General features: G+C 41.7%; 1 protein-coding gene across 1 annotated transcript in view; it reads left to right on the top strand.

The window, feature by feature from the left end:
• nol6 (nucleolar protein 6 (RNA-associated)) overlaps nucleotides 1–24,836 on the top strand; it is a 113,333-nt gene that overhangs the window by 15,657 nt on the left and 72,840 nt on the right. The window contains exons 3-8 of the mRNA XM_067984585.1: nucleotides 1,223–1,339; nucleotides 9,286–9,465; nucleotides 12,876–13,044; nucleotides 15,106–15,240; nucleotides 16,975–17,138; nucleotides 17,636–17,756. Coding sequence (XP_067840686.1) covers nucleotides 1,223–1,339; nucleotides 9,286–9,465; nucleotides 12,876–13,044; nucleotides 15,106–15,240; nucleotides 16,975–17,138; nucleotides 17,636–17,756 — 886 coding nt within the window. The remainder of the gene's footprint in view (nucleotides 1–1,222; nucleotides 1,340–9,285; nucleotides 9,466–12,875; nucleotides 13,045–15,105; nucleotides 15,241–16,974; nucleotides 17,139–17,635; nucleotides 17,757–24,836) is intronic.

Below are 24,836 nucleotides of genomic sequence, written 5' to 3'. Positions count from 1 at the left end.
TTACAGCTCCATGCAAGTACATTGTATGATGTGGTACACATCTCATAGAATCATAGAAAGGTTACAGCATGGAAGGAGGCCATTCGGCCCATTGAGTCCGCGCTGGCTCTATGCAAGAACAATCCAACTCGTCCCACTCCCTCGCCCTATCCCCGTAGCCCTGAAAATTTTTTCCATTCAAGTACTTTTCCAGTTCTCTTTTGAAGGCCGTGATTGAATCTGCCTCCACCACCGCCTTGGGCAGTGCATTCCAGATCCTAACCACTCACTGTTTCAAAAAAAAAGTTTTTCCTCATGTCACCTTTTGGTTCTTTTGCCAGTCACCTTAAATCTATGTCCTCTGGTTCTTGACCCTTCTGCCAATGGGAACAGTTTCTCTCTATCTACTCTGACTAGACCCTTCATGATTTTGAATACCTTCATCAAATCTCATCTCAACCATCTCTATTCCAAGGAGAACAACCCCAGCTTCTCCATTCTATCCACGTGACTAGAGTCCTCATCCCTGGAATCATTCTAGTAAATCTATTTTGCACCCTCTCTTATGCCTTCACATCTTTCCTAAACTGCGGTGCCCAGAACTGGACACAATACTTCAGTTGTGGCCGAACCAATGCTTTATAAAAGTTCATCATGACTTCCATACTTTTGAACTCTGTCTCTATTTATAAAGCCCAGGATCTGGTATACTTTTTTAACCACTTTCTCAACCTGCCCTGACACCTTCAACGATTTGTGCACGTATACCCCCAGATCTCTCTGTTCCTGTACCCCTGTATCTATCTATACATGAAAGTTCTTGGGTTAGCTGATCTCAGTTGGGGTGGTGGGGGTAGTGTCATGACAGATTGAACTCACTGTGTCTTGGGTGTTACAGTGTCTCCATATGTAGTCAAATTCTTCTTGTCACCGAAACGTTATTCAAGTGATATGATAGTGTGAACTCTGTATGGCCGAGTACTGTTTTGACACCGGTACTTTGAGGATTTGGGATGTTTTCTTATCCAATTTTTTCTCTTGTCCTTGTTCTCCCAGAGATTGGACCTGGGTCCTCTCATGTCAGTATGGCAGCAAATTTACCAGTTGAGTCATCAGAAGCATTGCAAGATTTGGGATATTATAAAGATGATTTAAGCACGTCAACAGTAAGATATGTTACTGTTAAAGTGGTTGTGTATTTATTGTCCGTAATCCTTAAGATTACTTGTATTGTGATTTACAGATTGAGGAACTTCTGAAAGAAGTGAAATTGAAGGAGAAGAAACGCAAGGCTATTGACGTGTTCCTCCATGAAGTGAATAACCTCCTCAGTAACACACCAGAAACAAAGCAAGTCAATGTAAGCAAATTCAGATCGTTTTTTTTACAATACTCGGGTGTTGTACGTATGTTTATCTATAGCAGAGTAATTAAATTGAATGTAGTTTGTACCATACGAATAACTGATAACCTAGTACTCTACACAGCTCTACAACAAACGAATTCAAACCAAGATTTTATTACATAAAGGTGTAACTTTTTATCACATTTAGGAGTTTTTCCCTCTGATTTCCTCCTCTTACCTCTACTGTCATGACACATGTTTGATTATATATTTGAGTCGTGACTGTACTTCAGTGCTTTGCCCGAGCAGGTTATTTATCAAACGTGGACAAGTGAGTATTTCAACTGTGGGATTGATGAAAGTGAGTGTGTTTTCCACTCGTATTAACACGTGGACTCTGCACTCCCAGTAGAGGTTGCTGGGTAGCAAAAGTAGTTGGACCCCTGGCTATGCTTTCCCCACCACCCCTCCAGTTCCCCACATCCAAGTCCGCTCAGGATAGCTGTGTTGCCTTGACTAACATCCCGCACAGGGACTGGATAAAATTTTCAGCATTGGAATAAAAACTTAAATCTGTTTTATGTTTCTATTATTGAAGCTGCTTCTGTAAACTGAAGTGCCGTAAAAGTAAGGACACTATATGTTATTCCCCAACCGAAGGAGGAAGGTAATGGAGCCACTGCCGCTTCTAAAATGCCCTTAAAGAAGTGTCTGAGATTGATTTTCAACTCCACGTTTGAATCTCTCCAAGCAGGAATTTGCCCCTGCCACAACACTGAAGCAGCCTTACTCAAAGTCACAAATGATGTGCTCTGTCACTGTAATCATAGTGTATTATCCCCATTGTCGTTCTTCTTGACCTCTTTGCAGCTTTTGACATAGTCGACCATGCCATCCTCCTCCACTGCTTCTCCTCTGTTGTGCAGCTCACTGAGACGACCCTTGCTTCACTTTACTTTTACCAATTCAATCATAGGCAGTCTCCAGTGATGGCTTCTTTCTTCCCTCCCCCTCACTGCATGGTCTGGGATTTCTCTTGTATGACCAATTTCCCCCTCCACTTCCTGAGGGTGGCCAGATTAAGAAATCCACCTTCCCGTAGCTCAGTCCCTCTGGACCATTAAATTGCCCCGCACACACCGTTACAGAATGAATATCTAGGTGTTCCATGCTGATTGGCTATTTTGGGCAATATACATTTATATAGTATGTTGCCATTTTGTCCAGTTCCTGTCCGCAAATCATACTTCCTGTGTCACAATTTTGGGACACTTTTTTATGTCAACGTTTAATATTGAAAATCCGTATATAAACACTTACTTATAAGGCCAAATCCTATCTGCATGTGTAAATGTTTCACCATCACGGTTTACTGATGAACCAATCGAATCACTTTTTTTTCCCTATTGTCCAAAATAAGGTTTTAAACAAAATATAAAATTCACAATTATATATTTCACAATAGTGCAATTAAATTTATCCCTTGAATTATCTTTTAATACCTTCATTTAAGTTTTTAGTTGAAGGCCTTTTCCTCTCTCAAAAGCTTTATCTTGGATTTGATATTTTTGATCAGGGTGCTGACATCGTTACCTGCAATAATAGCAGTTTCAGTATGCACTATTTCCCAGAATTGAGCAGTAGCATTTAAGTTGGCCAAATTATGAAATGCTTCTCTCTCGCCTAGTAACAAAATCTGTTTGGTTGTTTTTTGAAATTACTTGAAGAAAAGCTAGGAACTAAATTTCAAAAGCTTTATTCAACTAAAATTTATTTTGACTTTTTAAAATTGGATGTGTTCATGAGAAAATGACAGAATGTACTTATATAATAACTATTGTAGATTTTATCTTATGTTCTATAAATTCAGAAAGTGGATTAAGCTGGAGAAGGAGAGACAATTTCCGCGTCTAATTTGAGTTCATCTTAAAAAAAAAAGTTGAATTTTGAAGCAAACAGCCTCTTGTTTTCATAGTTGGTAAAGGGCAACATTCTAATTACTGACACCTGTGAGACATAGAGATGGAGACAGACAGACAGACACAGAGGGGCATGCAGAGTAGTTTTCCTCATAATTTTTCCCTCTGACTTTTCCCCTATTTTTTCTCCTTTGGTCTGCTAAGGCAGTCAATGTGGTTGAGAGGACTCCTGGACACCAGTATCATTCTGAATCATCTGGCGCGGACACGATGGACTGAATGGCCTCCTGTGCCGTAAATTTTCTATGATTCTATGAATCTGCTGCCAGGGGAAATTCTTCCTCCTTATTTTCTTCCCTCTGCCTATATGGGTGGGGATACCTCGGTTAGTATTGAAGATTCATAATATTTTAGGATGTTGATTTGATTTCTGTGAATATTTGTGCTTGGTCGGATGAGGAATGCTGGCGTTGAAGAATGGGACATGTTTGCACTTCTGGCACACGCTGTAGACATTAAACACTTGCAAGTCATGTGCTGCAAATCTCGGCCGTCTCCTGATATTCCCACCATCACAGAAGCCGGTCTTCAGCCAATTTGATTCACTCCACGTGATATCAAGAAACGGCTGAGTGCATTGGGTACAGCAAAGGCTATGGGCCCCGACAACATTCCGGCTGTAGTGCTGAAGACTTGTGCTCCAGAACTGGTCGTGCATCTAGCCAAACTATTCCAGTACAGCTATAACACTGGCATCTACCCGACAATGTGGAAAATTGCCCAGGTATGTCCTGTCCACAAAAAGCAGGACCAATCCAATCGGCCAATTACCGCCCCTTCAGTTTACTCTCAATCATCAGCAAAGTAATGGAAGGTGTCGTCGACAGTGCTGTCAAGCGACACTTACTCACCAATAACTTGCTCACCAATGCTCAGTTTGGGTTCCGCCAGGACCTCTTGGCTCCAGACCTCATTACAGCCTTGGTCCAAACATGAACAAAAGAGCTGAATTCCAGAGGTGAGGTGAGAGTGACTGCTCTTGACATCAAGGCAGCATTTGACTGAGTGTGGCACCAAGGAGCCCTAGTACAAAGGAAGATGGTAGTGGTTGTTGGAGGCCAATCATCTCAGCCCTAGGACATTGCTGCAGGAGTTTCTCAGGGCAGTGTCCTAGGCCCTACCATCTTCAGTTGCTTCATGAATGACCTTCCCTCCATCATAAGGTCAGAAATGGGGATGTTCGCTGATGATTACACAGTGTTCAGTTCCATTCCCAACACCTCAGATAATGAAGCAGTCTATGCCCACATGCAGCAAGACCTGGACAACATCCAGGCTTGGGCTGATAAGTGGCAAGTAAAATTTGCACCAGACAAGTGCCAGGCAATGACCATCTCCCAGCAAGAGAGAGTCTAATCACCTCCCCTTGACATTCAATGACATTACCATCGGCAATTTTTAAAAAAAAATTCGTTCATGGGATGTGGGCGTCGCTGGCGAGGCCGGCATTTATTGCCCATCCCTAATTGCCCTTGAGAAGGTGGTGGTGAGCCGCCTTCTTGAACCGCTGCTGTCTGTGTGGTGAAGGTTCTCCCATAGTGCTGTTAGGTAGGGAGTTCCAGGATTTTGACCCAGCGACGATGAACGAACAGTGATATATTTCCAAGTCGGGATGGTGTGTGACCTGGAGGGGAATGATTAGGTGGTGGTGTTCCCATGTACCTGCTGCTCTAGGTGGTAGAGGTCGTGGATTTGGGAGGTGCTGTCGAAGAAGCCTTGGCGAGTTGCTGCAGTGCATCCTGTGGATAGTGCACACTGCAGCCACAGTGCGCCGGTGGTGAAGGGAGTGAATGTTTAGGGTGGTGGATGGGGTGCCAATCAAGCGGGCTGCTTTGTCTGGGATGGTGTCGAGCTTCTTGAGTGTTGTTGGAGCTGCACTCATCCAGGCAAGTGGAGAGTATTCCATCACACACCTTGTAGATGGTGGAAAGGCTTTGGGGAGTCAGGAGGTGAGTCACAGGATACCCAGCTTCTGACCTGCTTTTGTAGCCACAGTATTTGTATGGCTGGTCCAGTTAAGTTTCTGGTCAATGGTGAACCCCAGGATGTTAATGGTGGGGGTTCAATGAGGAGTGTAGAAGAGCATGCCAGGCGCAGCACCAGGCGTACCTAAAAATGAGGTGCCAACCTGGTGAAGCTACAACTCAGTACGATTGGGTTCAAACCCATACCTTATAGCTTGCTTTTCTCATTATGCTTTTTAAAAAATTTATTTTTCACAATTGAAACATCTGTGAAAGTTTCTTACTTTAATCTTTATACAATTGTACCATGTTTTCTCTATATTTGTGCAACATTATAATTGTAATTCTTCTCAGGAGAAAGTACAAGAGCTGAATCTTTGGAAGGCCGATTTATTGGAGCAAAGCTAAATAAACGTTGTGACTAAGGAGAACTATTGACTGACAGTAATAATTTTTCAGAGCAGTGCTGTAAATAGCTGCTTTTGATAAATAATTTAAGGTTGGTGTTGACTTGCTGGAATAAACTTGATATTTGATAAAATTGATACATTTTCTATTTAGTATGATGGCTAAGTTTTGTACAGTGGAAAATTGAATTAGCATACAAATCTCTACCTGTCAAGTACGGTGCTGTTGTTTCAGTTAATAAAGTTAAACATTTGTACACTGAGAAATTGATTTCTAAACAAATCAACTTTTACGGTAAACCTGTCACTGGGTAATTCCAGCTATGCATGTGATTTAATTTAAGATTGTAAACAGAAAGTAGAAATGAGTGGGTGGCAAACTGTAGGGAGAGGCAAATCAGGTTTCCGACCCATGCAATTCTATTACATTATGTTGTCGAATAACATTTTGTTTCATCGACAGCAGATTGAGTTAGCATCTGCATCTTGCTAGCAGCTCTTCCTTGCAAGAAATATTAGTCAGAATCAAAGCAGACTATCAGTGCTGTGAAGATTGAATACTGGGAAATCTGATGCCCTGTTCCCAGTGCAGTGCCTTGTTCAGAAGTAAAGCTTAATTCCTATCAAGGCTCACAGTATGGTTTGCTAGTTGCTAGTCTAAACAGGTCTCTTTTCATGTGAATAACTATGGGTTTACAGTTGTTGTAACATTGCTGCCTGGGATGAATTTAGAATGCAGTGTTCCACAAATGCATGAGTTTGGATTTGGGACCAGTGTGGAAGATATTTGCTGGTGTTTGTAATGTTAACAAGGATAACTGAAAGTGTGTGGGGGTAGCAAACAATAGCTATTTTGTTAATCTGGGACAACATTTTAATTTGAGTATGGGGCTTTTTTTTAAAGAAGAAAATCCAAGTTATGTTAAACTGCATGCAGCATGTAATCATTGAAGATGATTTGTGCAAATATAGTGGGATACAGAATTACTGTGCAAGTTTTGGAGTTCTTGTTGAAGAAATCACGTAGGATTCCAGCATTGGTGTGAAGATCACAAAGAGCGTCTATAATGTGGATTCACCTGGATGTTGCTCGGGATTGGAAACTATAGTAGTGAGGAGAGCCTTGAGGTACTGGGACTATTGCCACTGGAGCCGAAAAGGCTAAAAAGAGATTTAATACAAGTTTTTAAAATGTTGAATGGCCCTCCCTGATTCCTGTTCACTTCTCTGCACCCCCCCCCCCCACAAAACAATTGGGGAATGCCTGCATTCCCACCTCTCCACAGCTGAGATCAGAAATTTGGCAGCATGGGTTATCGAAGTTCTGTGTGATTGCTTTCTGGGTTGGATTTACTGAGTATTGTTTTAGAAAAACAAACTGACGGAAATCTCAAACTCAAAACACTGTCGTGCTTAATTGGTAGTCATGATGTGGAGATGCCGGTGATGGACTGGGGTTGACAATTGTAAACAATTTTACAACACCAAGTTATAGTCCAGCAATTTTATTTTAAATTCACAAGCTTTCGGAGGCTTCCCCCTTCGTCAGGAAGGGGGAAGCCTCCGAAAGCTTGTGAATTTAAAATAAAATTGCTGGACTATAACTTGGTGTTGTAAAATTGTTTACAAGTGCTTAATTGGGTGAGAAGAGAATAAGTTGAACACAACAGTAGCTGATTTAATTAAATAATTGGGATAGAATAAAATTTGGCAATGTCTTTGTGTTCTTCGAGATTCAAACAATTGTCGTCGCTCAGTTGAACCTGCCCCAGAAGGAGCCGACATGATGGTCGATCAGTCAGATTTCACAAGGCCTGATTCAACAGTTGCCATCTTTGTTTACAGCCGAGACAATTTCCATCTGAGTAATCTTGATTTTGTTCTTCGGTATAGGCCCTAAAGTTGAATAATGCATGCTGTGCTGCAAGGATGGGCAACAGTAAATATGTGTTTCAGTGGTTTGATTGTGTGGTCTGAACAAGAAGAGGGATTACTGTTTTGATTTCCATGTTTAACATTAATCTACAGTTCTTCTATCAGGAAAAGAACACCAGATGTATTTGACAATCAAAATGTGGATTAAATGGACAACCGCTTATAATAGATAAAACCCTGTCCTACCACTCTGCAGCTCTAATGTGCATCTACCTTTTATTTCTTGTGAGTTATGCATTTCCTTTTACTTTGTAAATTTTTTTTTGCTGCAAAAGTGCCATTGTGAATGTGCTGTAGCTTTTATTCTTTCCCCCTTTCCTAAATTTTTCTCCCATTCCATTGATCTAATTGAGCTGCCTAGTTATTCCTCCACAAGAGTGAGTAGCCCACTGCCCTGAGACTGGCCAGGTGGAAGCATGACTCATTAACCCCATTTCTGTCCAATTTCAACCCTTTTTCCCATGCAGAACAATCTGGCCTCTGCTCATCACCTCTCCATGGTATTTTGACTGGAAATGAGGGATTGAACTACACCTCGTTATCTACTGATCTCCTATTAGTTGATCTCCTGCGCTGTTGCACACGGAGAGTCAAGACCAAGTGCAGTGTTCAGGTTAAGTAGAATTAGAGTGTGGGGAATAACTGGTCCCAGGCAGCAAAGGAGGCAGATCAGAGTGGAGGGAATAGCGATAGGGAGATGAAGAAGATGGGGGAGGTGGAGAGGGTAGGGGACAGGGATGGGGAGACCGGGTGGAGGGGCAGAGGATGAGGGAGGGGATGGAGGAGAGGGGGGATGGGTGAAGTAAAAACGGAACCTCAGCCGAGGACAGGGGCGGGGGGCACAAACTCCCAGCCTGGGAGAATAACAGGGCAGATTTTCCATTTGTGGGGTGGGGAGGGGGGCGGTGTTGGGAACAGGTATTGTGCATGTAGGGAGGGGTGGTGGAAATGTTTTATACCTGACTTTGTTTTCAGTGGAGGAGTGGGTGTCACCTGAATTTCTTCTCGGTGGGATGTAGGCAGGCTTGGTTTACTAGTCTGAGCAGGAATTCTGTCTGGAAACATTCCCTCCCCCAGTTAGGAGTACTGGTTCAGGAGTTTGCTGATTTTGTTTCACTGTGATTGCAATCGTGTGTTCCCTTCTGATTGGGGAGGTACGATTTGGTGGTGTTGTATACGGTCGGTGCCTCTTGGGAGGTTGTCTGGTGGTTTCTTGTTCCGTTACCATTTTGTTGGATTCATTTTGTAGATTGGCTGGTTACAGACTTCTAGTCCCATTCATTGCTGAGAGGGAAACTTGTGATCAAGATTTTCATCGCTGTCCAGCAATTAGTAATTTAAATACTTGTCCTGTGGTTATGCTTATTTTTCCATGAAAGTACCATGTAGGAGTTATTTAAAAGTACTATTTTAGTTTTAAATGTTTTAATCTTTACACAATAATCTGTTGATGAAACTGGAGATGGTTCAGTACTCTAAGACTGTCACGTAATGTTTGTTGAGGACGACAGTATTTGATGGGTCTCATAACATGACCCTCACAGCGCCACCTATAGGTGCAATACCTTTGGACTGTTGCAACCAATCACCATTGTTGAAGTATACTAGATAAGTGGTATTTTGTCATGGAATGGCAACCGTGGTAATTTTGGTAACCTTGTTTTGTATTCCAAAAGGTTACAGACCAATCCTGGCTTCCTAAAGATGTCAAAGTTCCTTTTCTTCAAGTACCATACAGTATCAAAGGGAAGTTTCACTTTCTACCTCCTGCCTCTATCAAAGTTATTGGAAGCTATTTACTTGGTACTTGCATCAAACCAGAGATCAATGTGGATGTTGCTGTTACAATGCCAGCGGTAAGTTTCTTCAATGTTAGGTGATTTAGAATTGCTCAATTCATACATTTTGGTTTTGTAAGTCATTTTACCTTTCATTTGGTCAATGCAGTATGTAACACTCATCACAATGTTTAACAGTCTCCAAACCAGCTTAGGAAAACCAAGTGTGACCCTACATGAAAAGAGTGTGCACTTTTATCAGGCAAAGAGAAACTCTAACCTTGGATTTCTTAATAATTTGGTTTGGAGACTGTTAAACATGGTGATAGGTGTTACTTAAACATACTTAAAAAGTCATACTTGCAACTGCATCTGATGGTGGTTTGGTTGGGGACTCAAATGTTTTACAGTTCTGAGGTCGGTATCTTGGGTCTTTTATGAATCCAAATACCCATTACAAACTTTTTATACATTTCTCTCACCCGCTCAGCGTTCACCGCACGAGCCGGCAAACTATTCCACAACTCCAATATTCAATGGAAAAAGAAGAACTTCTTGACTTCTAACCTAGTTCTGCCCTTGCATAACTTGAGTGTGAGACCCCTAATCCTCCCTAAACTATTTAGTTGAAACAACTTGTCTACATAAACACAATCTAATCCCTTTTATCATCTTCTAAATCTTGATCAAAACCCCCATAAGTCTACATTTCTCTGAAGTATAGAGGCCCAGTTCTTTGAGCTTTCTGGGTAACTAAGATGCTTTAAACTGAGATTTAATCTTGTGGCATTGCCCTGCGCTCTTTCCAAAGCCTCAATGTCACCCACCATGTGAGGAGACCAAAAATGGACATAGTATTCTAACTGAGGCCTAACCAAGGTCTTGTACAAGGACAAAATGGTATGCTTTGTTTTATAGTTAATTGTCCTGTAGATTAGCAACAGTAGACCCAGCACCTCAAGAGGATATTGCAAAGTCTTCAATAAAGTTCCACGCGAAAAGCTACTATACAAGCTTAAGGCAGTGGGTATCCTAGATTAAATTTGGAGGTACATAAGGAATTGGCTGATAAAGAAGCAGAGGTACTGGTTCGGAGAGTGATGTGCTGGAGGGATGTGCTTGATTGGAGTGATCCAAGTGAGGGAATTGAACCTATATCTCACCGTTCTGTGGCACCTTCTGCAAACATTTTGACTAGATATTTTGAATTATTTTTCATAGAAACTAATGGGACTAAAAGCTGATAAATCCCTCAGACCTGATGGCCTACATCCTAGGGTTCTAAAAGAGGTGGCTGCAGAGATAGTGGGGATACATTGGTTGTGATCTTCCAAAATTCCCTAGATTCTAGAACAGCCTAAGCAGATTGGAAGGTAGCAACTCTAACCCCGCTATTCAAGAAAGGAGGGAGAGAGAAAACAGGGAACTATAGGCCAGTTAGCATGAATCAGTCATCGGGAAAACGCTGGAATCCATTATTAAGGAAGTGGTAGTAGGGCACTTAGAAAATCATAATATGATTAGGCAGAATCAACATGGTTTTATGAAAAGGAAATAGTGTTTGACAAATATATTAGTTTTTTGAGGATGTAACTAGCAGGGTAGATAAAGGAGAACCAGTGGATGTTGTATATTTGGATTTTCAAAAGGCATTCGATAAGATGCCACTTAAAAGGTTGTTACACAAGATAAGGGCTCATGGGATTGGGGGTAATATATTAGCATGGATAGAGGATTGGTTATTGGACAGAAAACAGAGAGTAAGGATAAACGGGTCATTTTCAGGTTGGCAGGCTGCAACTAGTGGGGTGCCACAAGGATTAGTGCTTGGGCCTCAGCTATTTACAATCTATATTAATGATTTGGATGAAGGTACTGAATGTAATGTATCCAAGTTTGCTGATGATACAAACCTAGGTGAGAAAGTAAGCTGTGAGGAGGACACAAAGGGGGTGATTTTAAACCCCAAGAACGGGTGGGTTGGGGGCTTGTGGGAGTTGAAAATAATTGTTTTTTTGGGTCTCAACTGCAAAATTTTCTGTCTCTACATTCCCAGTGGGAAGCCTGTACTTTTACGCGCCGACATTAAACCCAACAATAAAGCCGGGTTGCAGTCGCAACCCAAAAAACAGCTATTTTCAACTGCCACCCAGCCCCAACCCATCCGTTCTTGGGGTTTAAAATCACCCCAAAGAGTCTGCAAAGGGATATAGACAGGTGAGTGGGCAAGAAGATGACAGATGGAGTATAGTGTAGGGAAATGTGAGATTATTCACTTTGGTAGGAAGAATAGAAAAACAGAATATTTTTTAAATGGTGAGGAACGATTAAATGTTGGTGTTCAGAGAGATTTGGGTGTCCTCGTACAAGAAACACAAAAAGTAAGCATGCAGGTTCAGCAAGCAATTAGGAAAGCAAATGGAATGGGGCCTTTATTTGCAAGGGTGTTGGAGTACAAGAGTAAGGAAATCTTACTACAATAGTACAGGGCTTTGGTGAGACCTCACCTGGAGTACTGCGTACAGTTTTGGCCTCCTTATCTAAGGAAGGATATGTTTGCCTTGGAGGCGGTCCAATGAAGGTTCACTAGATTGATTCCTGGGATGAGAGGATTGTCCTGTGAGGAGAGGTTGAGTAGAATGGGCCTATACTCTCTGGAGTTTAGAAGATTGAGAGGTGATCTCATTGAAATATATAAGATTCTGAGGGGGCTTGACAGGGTAGATGCTGAGAGGTTGTTTCCCCTGGCTGGAGAGTCTAGAACTAGGGGGCATAGTCTCAGGATAAGGGGTCGGCTACTTAAGACTGAGATGAGGAATTTCTTCACTCAGAGGGTTGTGAATCTTTGGAATTCTCTACCTCAGAGGGCGGTGGATGCTCAGTCGTTGAGTATATTCAAGGCTGAGCTTGATAGATTTTTGGACTGTAGAGGAATCAAGGGATATGGGGATAGGGCAGGAAAGTGGAGTTGAGGTTGGAGACCAGCCATGATCTGATTGAATGGCGGAGCAGGCTTGAGGGGCCGTATGGCCTACTCTTGCTCCTATTTCTTATGTTCTTATAGAACTGGGCTACAGTAAAATAAGGTACTATATGAAAATGTTCACAGGACGCAAAAATACCAGTTTTTATTACATTTTGTAATGGAGATAGGCATCATCCGCAGTGACAAGTCATTGGAACCCACCCTTAGGGACCTTTTGTCTTGGACAATTATCAGTGAGATTGAAATCGAAAACAGTTAAGAGAACTTGCATCTGACACCACGTAAACGCACCTCTTGGCCTGTTGACACAAGGAGTGACATTGGGTTTCTTTATGGAATGCTATTGAAATTCTGCTATTTCAGCTATGAAAGATACCTTTGAATGCTGGCACTAAGTTAAGGAGGAAAAATGGGGAAAAGGAGTGAAGAAAAGTAGACTGATGCAATTGAAATATGAGGGATGAGGTGTTTTCAAAATTAACCTTGAGCTTTCTAATTTCAGGAAATCCTCCAAGCGAAGGACAACCTTAATCAGCGGTACCTCAGGAAGCGTGCACTCTACCTGGCTCACATTGCCTTTCATTTGTCCAAGAACGAGCTCTTTGGATGTGTAAAGTTTGGCTACTTCAATAGCAACCACCTGAAACCAATCCTGTATATATCTCCTCGAGGTCTGTTTAAAAACGTTGCTCAGGAGTAGTAGTTTTGACACGCAAAAACAAAAAGCTGTAAACGCACAACTGGTCAACATTTTTTTACAAAAATGGCGGGCTTAGATTTTCTGATTGCAAAGCTGATGGTAATCTATTTAAAATGAATAGGTTACCATCTGTTACAACCAGAAAACCTAGGCTATGTATCATTTTGGATTGGATTCTTCATCAGAACAGACTTGTAAAGGTTGATATGACCTTTTCTTAGAAAATTAACACATGGCTGCGGTCTGCATGTCTAAGTGAGACAAAACAACAATGTATTCAGGCTAGAGTTAAGTGTTTAGTGCATATATTGTAGTGAAACAGCGCTCTCAGTTGAATATGTGGGAACAACATAGAAGTGTAGTTTGTTTCTTTTGGAGCCGTTAAATTGAGTTTACAGTTGTGACTTGATTATTGTATATTTGAGAGTTTAATAATAGCCAGCGGGAGGGGGGGGGAACAACTCAAATTTTCTGGAAGTTCTTCATAGCTTCAACCAGTGATATGTACAGTAATAAATGTCATTGCTGGGAAGAAGTTCTTGGTGGATAAAGTACTGTTTCTAAGAACTGTGGTTAATTATATTAATGCATGTTTATATTTATTCAACCTTCTCTGCTGAGCTATTTTTTTCCTCTCCAGAATTCTTTCCTCCTCTCCTGAAGGCAATGACTAATGTTGGGGTATAATTTCAGCATCTCACTGTTGTTTGTAGTCACTGTTGTTTCAGAAGCATTTTGAAAGTAGCTCATTGGCTAGGGCGTCCCAAGGACATAAGTGTTAAGTAAATGCAAGTTTTTTTTTCCTTCTTTCTGTTTTAAGTGGCCATTCTTCATGTGTGAACTTAAGGTGGTGTCAGCCACATTTGACTGTGGCGAACACCACAGCTGAGCAGAGTACTCACAAGGCAACCACACACAGGCGCTTTCCATTGAGAGTTTCTGAATAATAATATAAACAAAAAACTGAACATGCTGGAAATGTGCGGTAGGTCAGTCAGCATCTGTGCTGGAAACAGACAAGTTAATGTAGAACCTTCATCAGAGCTACAACAGTGAGGTACTGGTGGGGCAAATGAGGCCTAGGTTTAATGTCTCATCGGAGAGGCAGTATCTCGTACAGTGCAGCACACTCACTACTATACTGCAGTATGTGCTCAAGTCTCTGCAGTGGGGCTTGAACCCACAACTTTCTGACTCAGGCAAAAGCGCTGCTACTGAGCCAAGTCAAAGGAAACAGTAAAAATATGATACTGACAACAGTCAAGGCTTCTGATGACTTCAGAGCTGCGGTATCATTTCCCCACAGTGTGTCTCTTGGCACTGTTCGATAAGAGCAGGGTTGTTCTCCTGGTGTCTTGGCCAATATTTATCTCTCAACCAAAACCACTGTAACAGATTATCTGGTCATTTATCTCATTGGTGTTTGTGGGATCTTGCTGGGTGCAAATTGGCTGCTATGGTTCCCTGCATTACGACAGTGAGTACACTTCAAAAGTACTCCATTGGCTGTGAAGCGATTTGGGACATCCTGAGGTCATTGAAGGTGCTATTTAAATGCAAGTTTGTTTTTAATTACATTTTAATAATCTATTGTATAAATAAGATGTTAAAGAATTGGGATGATTCTCCCCCTATTTTTTCCTGGAAGGAGAAAGTGAGGATATCTCTGTGATATGATATTCAAACATCTTATGGACTGATGAATGTAATATGCTCATTTGTAATTTAGTTACTTATGTGTTATGGAGTTAGTCCACTTGTTGTCTAAACTTGATGTTATACTGTTATACTATACATACAGTATACTATCTTCTATATCTCTTGCCAGGGGTAGGAGACTTGGAAAAATAAGTCCCTCTTGCCTCCTTCCCTCTTCTTGCCAATAACTAAATGGGCTGGAGAGTAATTGAAAATGCATTCTCTTCACTTACTTTCTCCTTTTTAAACGGTCTTTTATATTAAGAGTTATGTCACACTGACATGTATTTTGATGAGAAATACATTTCTGACATTACTTGTGATCTGATTCTAGGGAAAAATGAGAAACTGGTAACAGTAAGACTCCATCCTTGTGCTCCTGCATCTTTCTTCAAACTGAGTCGTTTTCATCCAAGCAGAAACAACATTCGTGCATCCTGGTTTCTGGAACAAGAGTCTGCCCAGGGAGGTTTGTGCTGTGACAAGTATCTTATTCCTTTTTCACTGTAGTGTTGCATTTAATGCTGATATTTGCTTTTTAACTCCTAGAAGTTGTTAATTTTGTTTATGTTGAAAAGTCGAATTGGTTGATTGAGTAGGACATGCAGAATGTCACCAAGGTTGATGAGAAGGCGAGAACACTAGATAAATTTAGAAGATGATCAAGTGATTTCAAGCTTGAGTTTTGAAAGCTAATAGATTGTTATGTGGGAAAGACTGAGGGAGGTAATGAGCTGCACAGATTTGAGGTCCTGGGGAAAAAATGAGTTTGTATATTGATTCTTGATTGAACATAGTGAGGATGCAATGGGGAAAGGGGGGAAACATATAGGGCAGTGTAATTGAAGCTTATGAGGTACGAGACGTTCAGAGGAGCATGATCAAGAACTGTTAGATAAAATGGAAAGAAGAAAGGTTGCAAGCATGAGAGGGCGATTGCTTTTTTCTGTTATCCTGCGTAAGGTGTTTGAAGAGCCTCCCTGATGCAAGAGTAATATTGAAATCTGGAGCAGATGTTTGTGTTTGGCACCAAAGGGCAAATACAGTTTCTTATGATGGATTTAATAATGTAAGGCCAAGAATATCAATAGGTGAAGGAATAAGTGTTGAACCATCAAAGGTATGATGTGGTAAATATTGGTCAGTTTGAATCTCTCCATAAAATGTCTGAAGTGTTAAATTATTTAAATGTGGTAGTTAGAAGTAGTAATGTAAATTATAAATTATTGGAAGGTTCCTGAGCAATCCAGGCTGCTCATTCCAATGCTTGGAAGATATGCTTGGTGATAGTGCCCTCACTTCAGAGTCAGAAGTTTGTGGATTCAGCTGCACTCCAGGGCATTACTGAGGTGGTGCTTCATTGTGAACGGTGCTCTCTCCGCCTGTTTAGGCAGTTGTACTTTGTAGAACAAGAGCAGTGAATTCTTCCGGTGTCCTGGCCAACATTAGTAGGAACTTTGGAAAAACCTTAACCAACACCACCAGGACAAATTAACTAGTCATCTATCTCAGTTGCTGTTGGGAGGAATTCTGCCAGTCTCCATATTTCATGCTCAGCTCGAGGGTAATCACGTCTCCTTGGTTCTTCAGAAATGATGCTCATCAGGGAATGTTTCACTTCCACCTCGCCCCACAGACCTCCCGATTTAATGGTTAGGGAGTGGGGGTTCTTTCACCCATCATTCTTCCAATTTTATGGTGGGTGAGGGTTGTCATTGGTTGATATTCACGTTTCAAAGTTGGCGGATGTGTGGCTGGTTTGGTCTTCATTCTGACGACGTACTGATTTAGTGCTCAGTGCTGTGGGAGGGGTTTGTTCCTCACTCCACTGATATGCAAAATGTTTGCTCTTTTGTGGTTCTGTTTCCACCTCCCAACACTCCAGTGCGTCCATCTCCCTCTGTGTTCTGCCAGTTCTCTTCATAGTCCATGGAGTTGGCAATTGCGTAGCACTGCATTTACACATTCTTCCCATCGTAGACCACTTCTGGTTCGACTAAAGATGTGTCAAGTCAGTCCAGGTTCTTCCTCTGGATGAAATAAAGGAAAAAATATTAGTGCAGTCAGTGTACATGCCGTGCCTGCACTTTCTAGTCTGGACTGTATTGCTCAGTTCTATGGTAGGCACTACATTTACAAACTGAGGCAAAGGAAGAGCTTGCTGTTTGATGAAGTAAATTTATAGAGATTTTTATATTTTCAGGAAATGATGAACCTCCTACACCTCACTATAATAATACCATACTCATTGATCTGGTGATGGAACAACATCTTCATTTCCTCTTCAATGCCGCCACTGATTTCCCAGGAATGAAAGATGGAATTGGAATTCTTAAAGTGTGGCTCCACCAGAGGGAATTGAGCAAGGTACAATGCTACACTTTAGTGACCTTGCATAAAGTTTAGATATAAAATTGTCACTGTCCATGGTGAATTTTAGTACTGTTAAGAAAGGTTTGGAATTGCAATGCAAAATTTTGGTTGATGGAAAAGCTTTGGCTTCTTCAAGACCTGTCACCTTTAATCGTTAACTTACCAATGAAGAATGGTGTAATAAAATCACATCTAAATTCTGAATTTCAATGTAACATTGCTGCTAATAGTACTATTGATTTGAACCTTTCACAATGAAGAGACTGGGAAATATGCTGGTCAACATAAGTTGTACTTTAAGACTGGGGTTTAAGTCTGTAACCTTCTGAGGAGTTCAGTTCTCTGCCAAAAAAAACTACTGGCCCTATTGGGATTTTGTTCTATCATCACTGAATGATAGTTATGTATCTAATCCAAATGCCCATAAAAATGATTTATTTTTATAATATTTAATTCAAAAGTGTAAAAGCCTTTTATTTCTCTACTCTTAGGGCTATGGCTGTTTCAGTGGGTTTCTTGCATCAATGTTGGTGGCATATTTGCTTTCTAAGCGTAAACTGAACAAAATGATGAGTGGGTACCAGGTGCTGCGTAATGTCCTTCAGTTCTTGGGTAAGTTCAGCTTCAATTTCTCGGGTAAATTCTCCACGTTGCAAATATGACCGTAACACCAGTGGGACTTCAATCAACATAGGTCAAATCTTAAACATCTTGACTCTAAATCATGCTTTCCACTGCGTAACACTGTACCATGCTCAGTTCTAGCTTTTTTTTCAGAGTTGGTGGTACCCTATATTATGTGTCTTGGATTTTTTTACCTAGGTTTGTCAGGAGTTTCTGCTGTGTACCCAAGGGGGTTGAATGTAATGACTGGTGACAGACGAGCACTCTTCAATAATCCAAAACCCAGGGAAGTAACCAACACCTTTAACAATAAGTTGGCCCCAAGCAGTTGGTATGAATCCAAGAGAGCAAGCAGGCGGTGGTTAGGAACATCGGAACAGAAGTAGGCCATTCAGCCCCATCAGCTTGTTCCACTATTGAATTAGATTATGGCTGACTTGTACCTCAACTCGATTTACCTGCCTTCGCTCCATATTCCTTGATAAGAATATAAGAAATAGGAGCAAGGGTAGGTCATACAGCCCCTCAACTTGCTCCGCCATTCAATCAGATTGTGGCTGATCTCCGACCTCAACTCCACTTTCCTGCCCAATCCCCATATCCCTTAATTCCCCTACAGTCCAAAAATCTATCTATCTCAGTCTTGAACATGATGTGGAGATGCCGGTGGTGGACTGGGGTGGACAAATGTAAGGAGTCTTACAACACCAGGTTATAGTCCAACAGCTTTATTTAAAATCACAAGCTTTCAGAGGCTTCCTCCTTCCTCACCTGATGAAGGAGGAAGCCTCCGAAAGCTTGTGATTTTAAATAAAGCTGTTGGACTATAACCTGGTGTTGTAAGTCTTGAACATACTCAACAACTCAGCATCCACAGCCCTCTGGGGTAGAGAATTCCAAAGATTCACGACCCTCTGGGTGAAGAAATTCCTCATCTCAGTCTTAAATGGCCGATCCCTTATTCTGAGACTATGCCCCCTAGTTCTAGACTCTCCAGTCAGGAGAAACAACCTCTTAGCATCATAAATTTTCTATGATTTTATTGCTGGAAAGTGGGATTAGGCTGGGTGGCTATTTTTGGCTGGCGCGGACACGATGGGCCGAATGGCCTCCTTCTGTGCCGTAAATTTTCTATGACTCTATCTACCCTGTCAAACCCCCTCAGAATCTTACATGTTTCAATGAGTTCACCTCTCATTCTTTTAATCTCCAGAGAGTATAGGCTCATTCTATCCAATCTCTCCTCATAGGACAACCCTCTCATCCCAGGAATTAATCTAGTGAACCTTTGTTGCACTGTCTCCAAGGCAAGTATATCCTTCATTAGATAAGGAGACCAAAACTGTACACAGTAGTCCAGGTGAGATCTCACCAAAGCCCTGCACAATTGTAGTAAGGCTTCCTTACTCGTGTACTCCAACCCCCTTGCAACAAAGGCCAACATATCATTTGCCTTCCTAATTGCTTGCTGTATCTAGGAACATAGGAACAGGAGTAGGCCATTCAGCCCCTCGTGCCTGCTCCGCCATTTGATAAGATCATGGCTGATCTGAGATCTAACTCCATATACCCGCCTTTGGCCCATATCCCTTAATACCTTTGGTTGCCAAAAAGCTATCTATCTCACATTTAAATTTAGCAATTGAGCTAGTATCAATTGCCGTTTGCGGAAGAGAGTTCCAAACTTCTACCACCCTTTGTGTGTAGAAATGTTTTCTAATCTCGCTCCTGAAAGGTCTGGCTCTAATTTTTAGACTCTGCCCCCTACTCCTAGAATCCCCAACCAGCGGAAATAGTTTCTCTCTATCCACCCTATCTGTTCCCCTTAATATCTTATAAACTTTGATCAGATCACCCCTTAACCTTCGAAACTCCAGAGAATACAACCCCAATTTGTGTAATCTCTCCTTGTAACTTAACCCTTGAAGTCTGGGTGTCATTCTAGTAAACCTACGCTGCACTCCCTCCAAGGCCAATATGTCCTTCCGAAGGTGCGGTGCCCAGAACTGCTCACAGTACTCCAGGTGCGGTCTAACCAGGGTTTTGTATAGCAGCAGCATAACTTCTGCCCCCTTGTACTCTAGTCCTCCAGATATAAAGGCCAGCATTCCATTTGCCTTCTTGATTATTTCCTGCACCTGTTCATGACACTTCAATGATCCATGTACCTGAACCCCTAAGTCCCTTTGGACATCCACTGTTTTTAACTTTTTACCATTTTAGTATCTGCATGCTAACTTTTTGTGTTTCTTGTACGAGGACACCCAGGTCTCTCTGGACACCAACATTTAATAGTTTCTCACCATTTTAAAAAGTATTCTGTTTTTCTATCCTTCCTACCAAAGTGAATAACCTCACATTTCCCCACATTGTACTCCATCTGCCACCTTCTTGCCCACTCACTTAACCTGTCTATATCCCTTTGCAGACTCTTTGTGTCCTCCTCACAGCTTACTTTCCCACCTTGCTTTGTATCGTCAGCGAACTTGGATACATTACACTCGGCCGCTTCATTACTCTCAGCCACTTCCATCTAAGTCATTGATACATATTGATACCCTTGCAGAACAAAAAACTATCAATTTCAAGCCTAAATTTGAATTGACTCAGCATCCACCTCCTTTTTGTGGGAGTGAGTTCTAGATTTCCACTACCCTTTGTGTGAAAAAGTGTTTCCTGATTTCACTCCTAAATGGATTAACTCTAATTTTTAGCTTATACCCTCTTGTTCTGGATTCCCCCACCAGAGGAAATAGTTTCTTTGTATCTAACCTACCAGGTTCCTCAATCGTTTTAAACACTTCACTTAAATCGCCCCTCAACCATCACAACGCAAGGGAATACAAGCCAAGTTTATGTAATCTGGTCTCATTATTTAACCCTTAAAGCCCTGGTATCATTTTGGTGAATCTGCCACGGCCATATATCTTTCCTGTGGTTTGGTGTCCATTGATAGGAGATGTTTTCCTTGCTCTGACTAAGAAGTCATTTTGAAGTTGTGCTAAAGATGACTTCAGGCGCAGCAACAAAAACATGAACCTTTCCAGTAGAACTGTGAAATATCTTTTTGCTTTCAGGCAGTATATCTGTAATAATTGCCAATGGTGCTTCTGATGCAAAATCAAACTAATTAACATGAAGAATGAGGTGTTAAGCTACCCAGTTCCCTAAGATTTTGATAATTTGAAAGTGCTCATTTATAGAATCTACCCCAAAGTGTTTGAAATATAAACCAAAATGTAATCTGCTACAGGTGTGCAGTCAGGCTGTGAGGAGCCAGACAGAGTCTTTTACAAAAAGGCAATAGGTTTAAAAAGCTCGATTTGCTTCCTGGTGTTTCGGAAGGAGAAGTTGCCAAAGGGCGGACTAAATATCAAGTGAAGGGAATGGAGACATACCAGACTTTCCCACGTATAGGAGGGATTAGTTAATAGGGAATATGGAGGCACCGCTGATGGATTCCAAGCCTGGGCAAACTCGTTACTTTAAGACTTTCTTATAAAAAGAGCATCAGGGCTGTTGATATAATTATTAAAATATGAAAAGTAAAAAAATGAAACAGAGAAGAAAGCTTAGGACCTTAAAGAAAGATGATGGCAAATTAGTGCAAAGACGATAAATATATTAACGGTGCAAAGCCCTGCAAAAATGTGCCAAAAAATGTATGTTTCTATTTAGCTTTTGTGCAGTTCACTTGATTTTTGAATGCTTAACAGAGTGAATGAGAGATTGGCATTTGGTGTCTGGTCTCTCTTGTCTGTCACGCTGCAGCTGTTATGATTCTTTTTTTTTTCCCATTCCCTCCTGTTTTATTTGGGTAGAAATTCTAATTGACAAAATTTGCATATCAATGTTTAATGATCTTCTATATTCCTGCGTGTGGTATTTTCACAGGCGTCAACCTGTTTTAAAATAAGGTTAAAAATAGCACACAGGAATGCTGTATAAGTACGTTAAGCTTTCGTACATAAACTTCGACAATCAGAATTTCTACCTTCTGACTCCTGTTGGGATATTGAAGGCTGTCTAGGACCTCATACAAGTTGCTATGATGTCGCCATGGGGCAGCATGTATGTGAGGAAGAGGAGGGGGAAAGGATAGATTCTTGGGGGGACTCCGGAGGTAATGATGGGAGTGGGGAAAGTAGCTATTGCAGGAGATTCTCTTGCTGCAAATGGATCGGTAAGAGTGGAACTAAGTAAAAGCAGTCCCACTAAGCTCGACAGTGGAAAAGAGGCATTGGAGGAGGGTGGTGTAGTCGACCTTGTCAAGGGCTGCAGAGGGATCAAGGAGGGACAGTGCACCATAGTCATAGTGGATGTCATTTGTGACTCTGGGAAGGGCCGTTTCAGTGCTGTGATAGGGAAGTAATCTGATTGGAAAGATTCAAACAGAGTTGCAGAAAAGATGGACATGGAATTTGGAGGGGACAACACTTTTGAAGACGTTGGAGAGCAAAGGGAGGTTGGAGATGGGGCAGAATCAATCTGATGCAAAACTCACTATAACTTACGCAGTTGTGAGCTGAATGCTATTTCTTATGTTTCTATTAACTCCTTCTCTCAGGAAGTTGCACTGTAGAACTGTTCCATAGATGCAGCAACCCTTTGCTACCTCACCTAAGTGGGTAATTAACTGGTATTGATGGAGTCTTGAACTGTGGGGCCACTGTAGGTTACCCCAATCCTGTCCTCACCAGACGTCCGCTTGTACGTGGTTCCAGCAGGGTTTCTTAAATAGAATCGGGAATGGGAACCTTGGCTTTCTTTTCTCTGTAGATATTTTTTAAAAGATCACTTTAAAATGTATTTTATACATTATACATTAAGGCTCCAGATGTTTTACAAATCACCATATGGAGCTCATATAGTGAGTAAATTTACCATGTGGAAACAGCTACTTGAATGTATATCAGTGTCAGAGAATTGGGAGACATTCAAAGGGGTGATTCAAGGGGTTCAGGGTAAACATGTTCCCACAAAGAAAAAGGGAGGGGCTGCCAAATCTAGAGCTCCCTGGATGTCAAGAAGCATTCAGGGTAAGATTAAGATTAAGATGAGGCAGAAAAAGAAAGCCTATGATAGACACTGGGAACTCAATACTACGGAAAGCTTAGAGGAGTAAACAAAGTGCAGGGGTGAAGTTAAAAAGGAAATTAGGAAAGCAAAGAGAGGGCATGAAAAAATATTAGTAGGTAAAATCAAAGAAAGCAAAGATATTTCATAAATAGATAAAGAGCAAGAGGATAACTAAGGAAAGAGTAGGGCCTATTAGAGACCAAAAAGGTAAACTATGTGTGGAGGTGGAAGATGTGAGTATGGTTCTAAATGAATACATTGCATCTGTCTTCACAAAGGAGATGGATGATGCAGGGATTGAAACTGAAGAGGAGGAGTGTGAAATATTGGATGGGATAAATATAGTGAGAGAGGAAGTATTAAGGGGATTAGCATCTTTGAAAGTGGATAAATCACCAGGGCTGGATTAAATGTATCCCAGGCTGTTAAAAGAGGCCAGGGTGGAAATAGCGGAGGCTTTAACAATCATTTTCCAAACTTCACTGGATACAGGCGTAGTGCCGGAGGATTGGAGGACCGCTAACGTTGTACCGTTACTTAAAAAGGAAGCGAAGGATAGACCAAGTAATTACAGGCCAGTCAGCCTAACCTCGGTGGTGGGCAAATTATTGGAATCAATTCTGAAGGACAGGAAAAACTGTCACTTAGAAAGGCACGGAGTAATCAAGGACAGTCGGCACGGATTGTTAAGGGGCGGTCATGTCTGACTAACTTGATTGAATTTTTCGAGGAGGTGACAAGGAGGATCAATGAGGGTAGCGTAACTGATGTAGTCTACATGGATTTTAGCAAGGCTTTTGACAAGGTCCCACGTGGGCAGATTGGTCGAAAAAGTAAAGGCCCATGAGATCCAAGGGAATGTGGCAAATTGGCTCAGTGGCAGGAAGCAAAGTGTAATGGATGTTTTTGTGACTGGAAGGCTGTTTCCAGTGGGGTGCCGCAGGGCTCGGTACTGGGTCCTTTGCTTTTTGTGGTATACATTAACGATCTGGACTTAAACGTAGGGAGCATGATTAAGAAATTTGCGGATGACACAAAGGTAGGCCGTGTGGTTGATGGTGAGGAGGAAAGCTGTAGTCTGCAGGAAGATATCAATGGACTGGTCAGTTGGGCAGAAAAATGGCAAATGGAGTTCAATCCGGAGAAATGTGAGGTAATGCATTTGGGGAGAGCAAACAAGGCAAGGGAATACACAAGTATTCCCTTGAAGATAGCAGGACAGGTAGATACGGTGGTTAAGAAGGCACATGGAATGCTTTCCTTCATTAGCCGAGGCATAGAATATAAAAGCAGAGATGTTATGCTGGAACTGTATAAAACACTAGTTAGGCTACAGCTTGAGTACTGCGTACAGTTCTGGTCACCACATTTCAGGAAAGATGTGATTGCACTAGAGAGGGCGCAGAGGAGATTTACGAGGATGTTGCCAGGACTGGAGAATTTTAGCTATGATGACAGATTGGATAGGCTGGGGTTATTTTCCTTGGAACAGAGGAGGCTGAGGGGTGATTTGATTGAGGTATACAAAATTATGAGGGGCCTAGAAAGAGTGGATAGGAAGGACCTATTTCCCTTAGCGGGGGTGGGGGGGGGTCAATATCCTGGGGGACGTAGATTTAAAGTGGTTGGTAGAAGGATTGGAGCGGAGCTGAGGAAAATGTTTTCACCCAGAGGGTGGTGGGGGTCTGTAACTCACTGCCTGAGAGGGTGATAGAGACAGAAACCCTCAACTCATTAAAAAAAATACCTGGATGTGCACCTGAAGAGCCGTGACCTGCAGGGCTACGGACCAAATGCGGGAAAGTGGGATTAGGCATTTCTCAGCCGGCGTGGGTACGATGGGCCGAATGGCCTCCTTCTGTGCCGTGAATTTTCTATGATTCTATGGTGCAGTACTAGGCTATAAAAGCCAGAAGGTCCACGGTTCGATTCTTGGTGTGTGCTGAATTAGCTGCTCTCAGTTGGGGCAGTAATTAGTGAGTTATAATT

The sequence above is a fragment of the Heptranchias perlo genome, chromosome 1, assembly GCF_035084215.1.
Source record: "Heptranchias perlo isolate sHepPer1 chromosome 1, sHepPer1.hap1, whole genome shotgun sequence".
Taxonomy (NCBI): domain Eukaryota; kingdom Metazoa; phylum Chordata; class Chondrichthyes; order Hexanchiformes; family Hexanchidae; genus Heptranchias; species Heptranchias perlo.
This window is presented reverse-complemented; position numbering and strand designations above follow the sequence as displayed.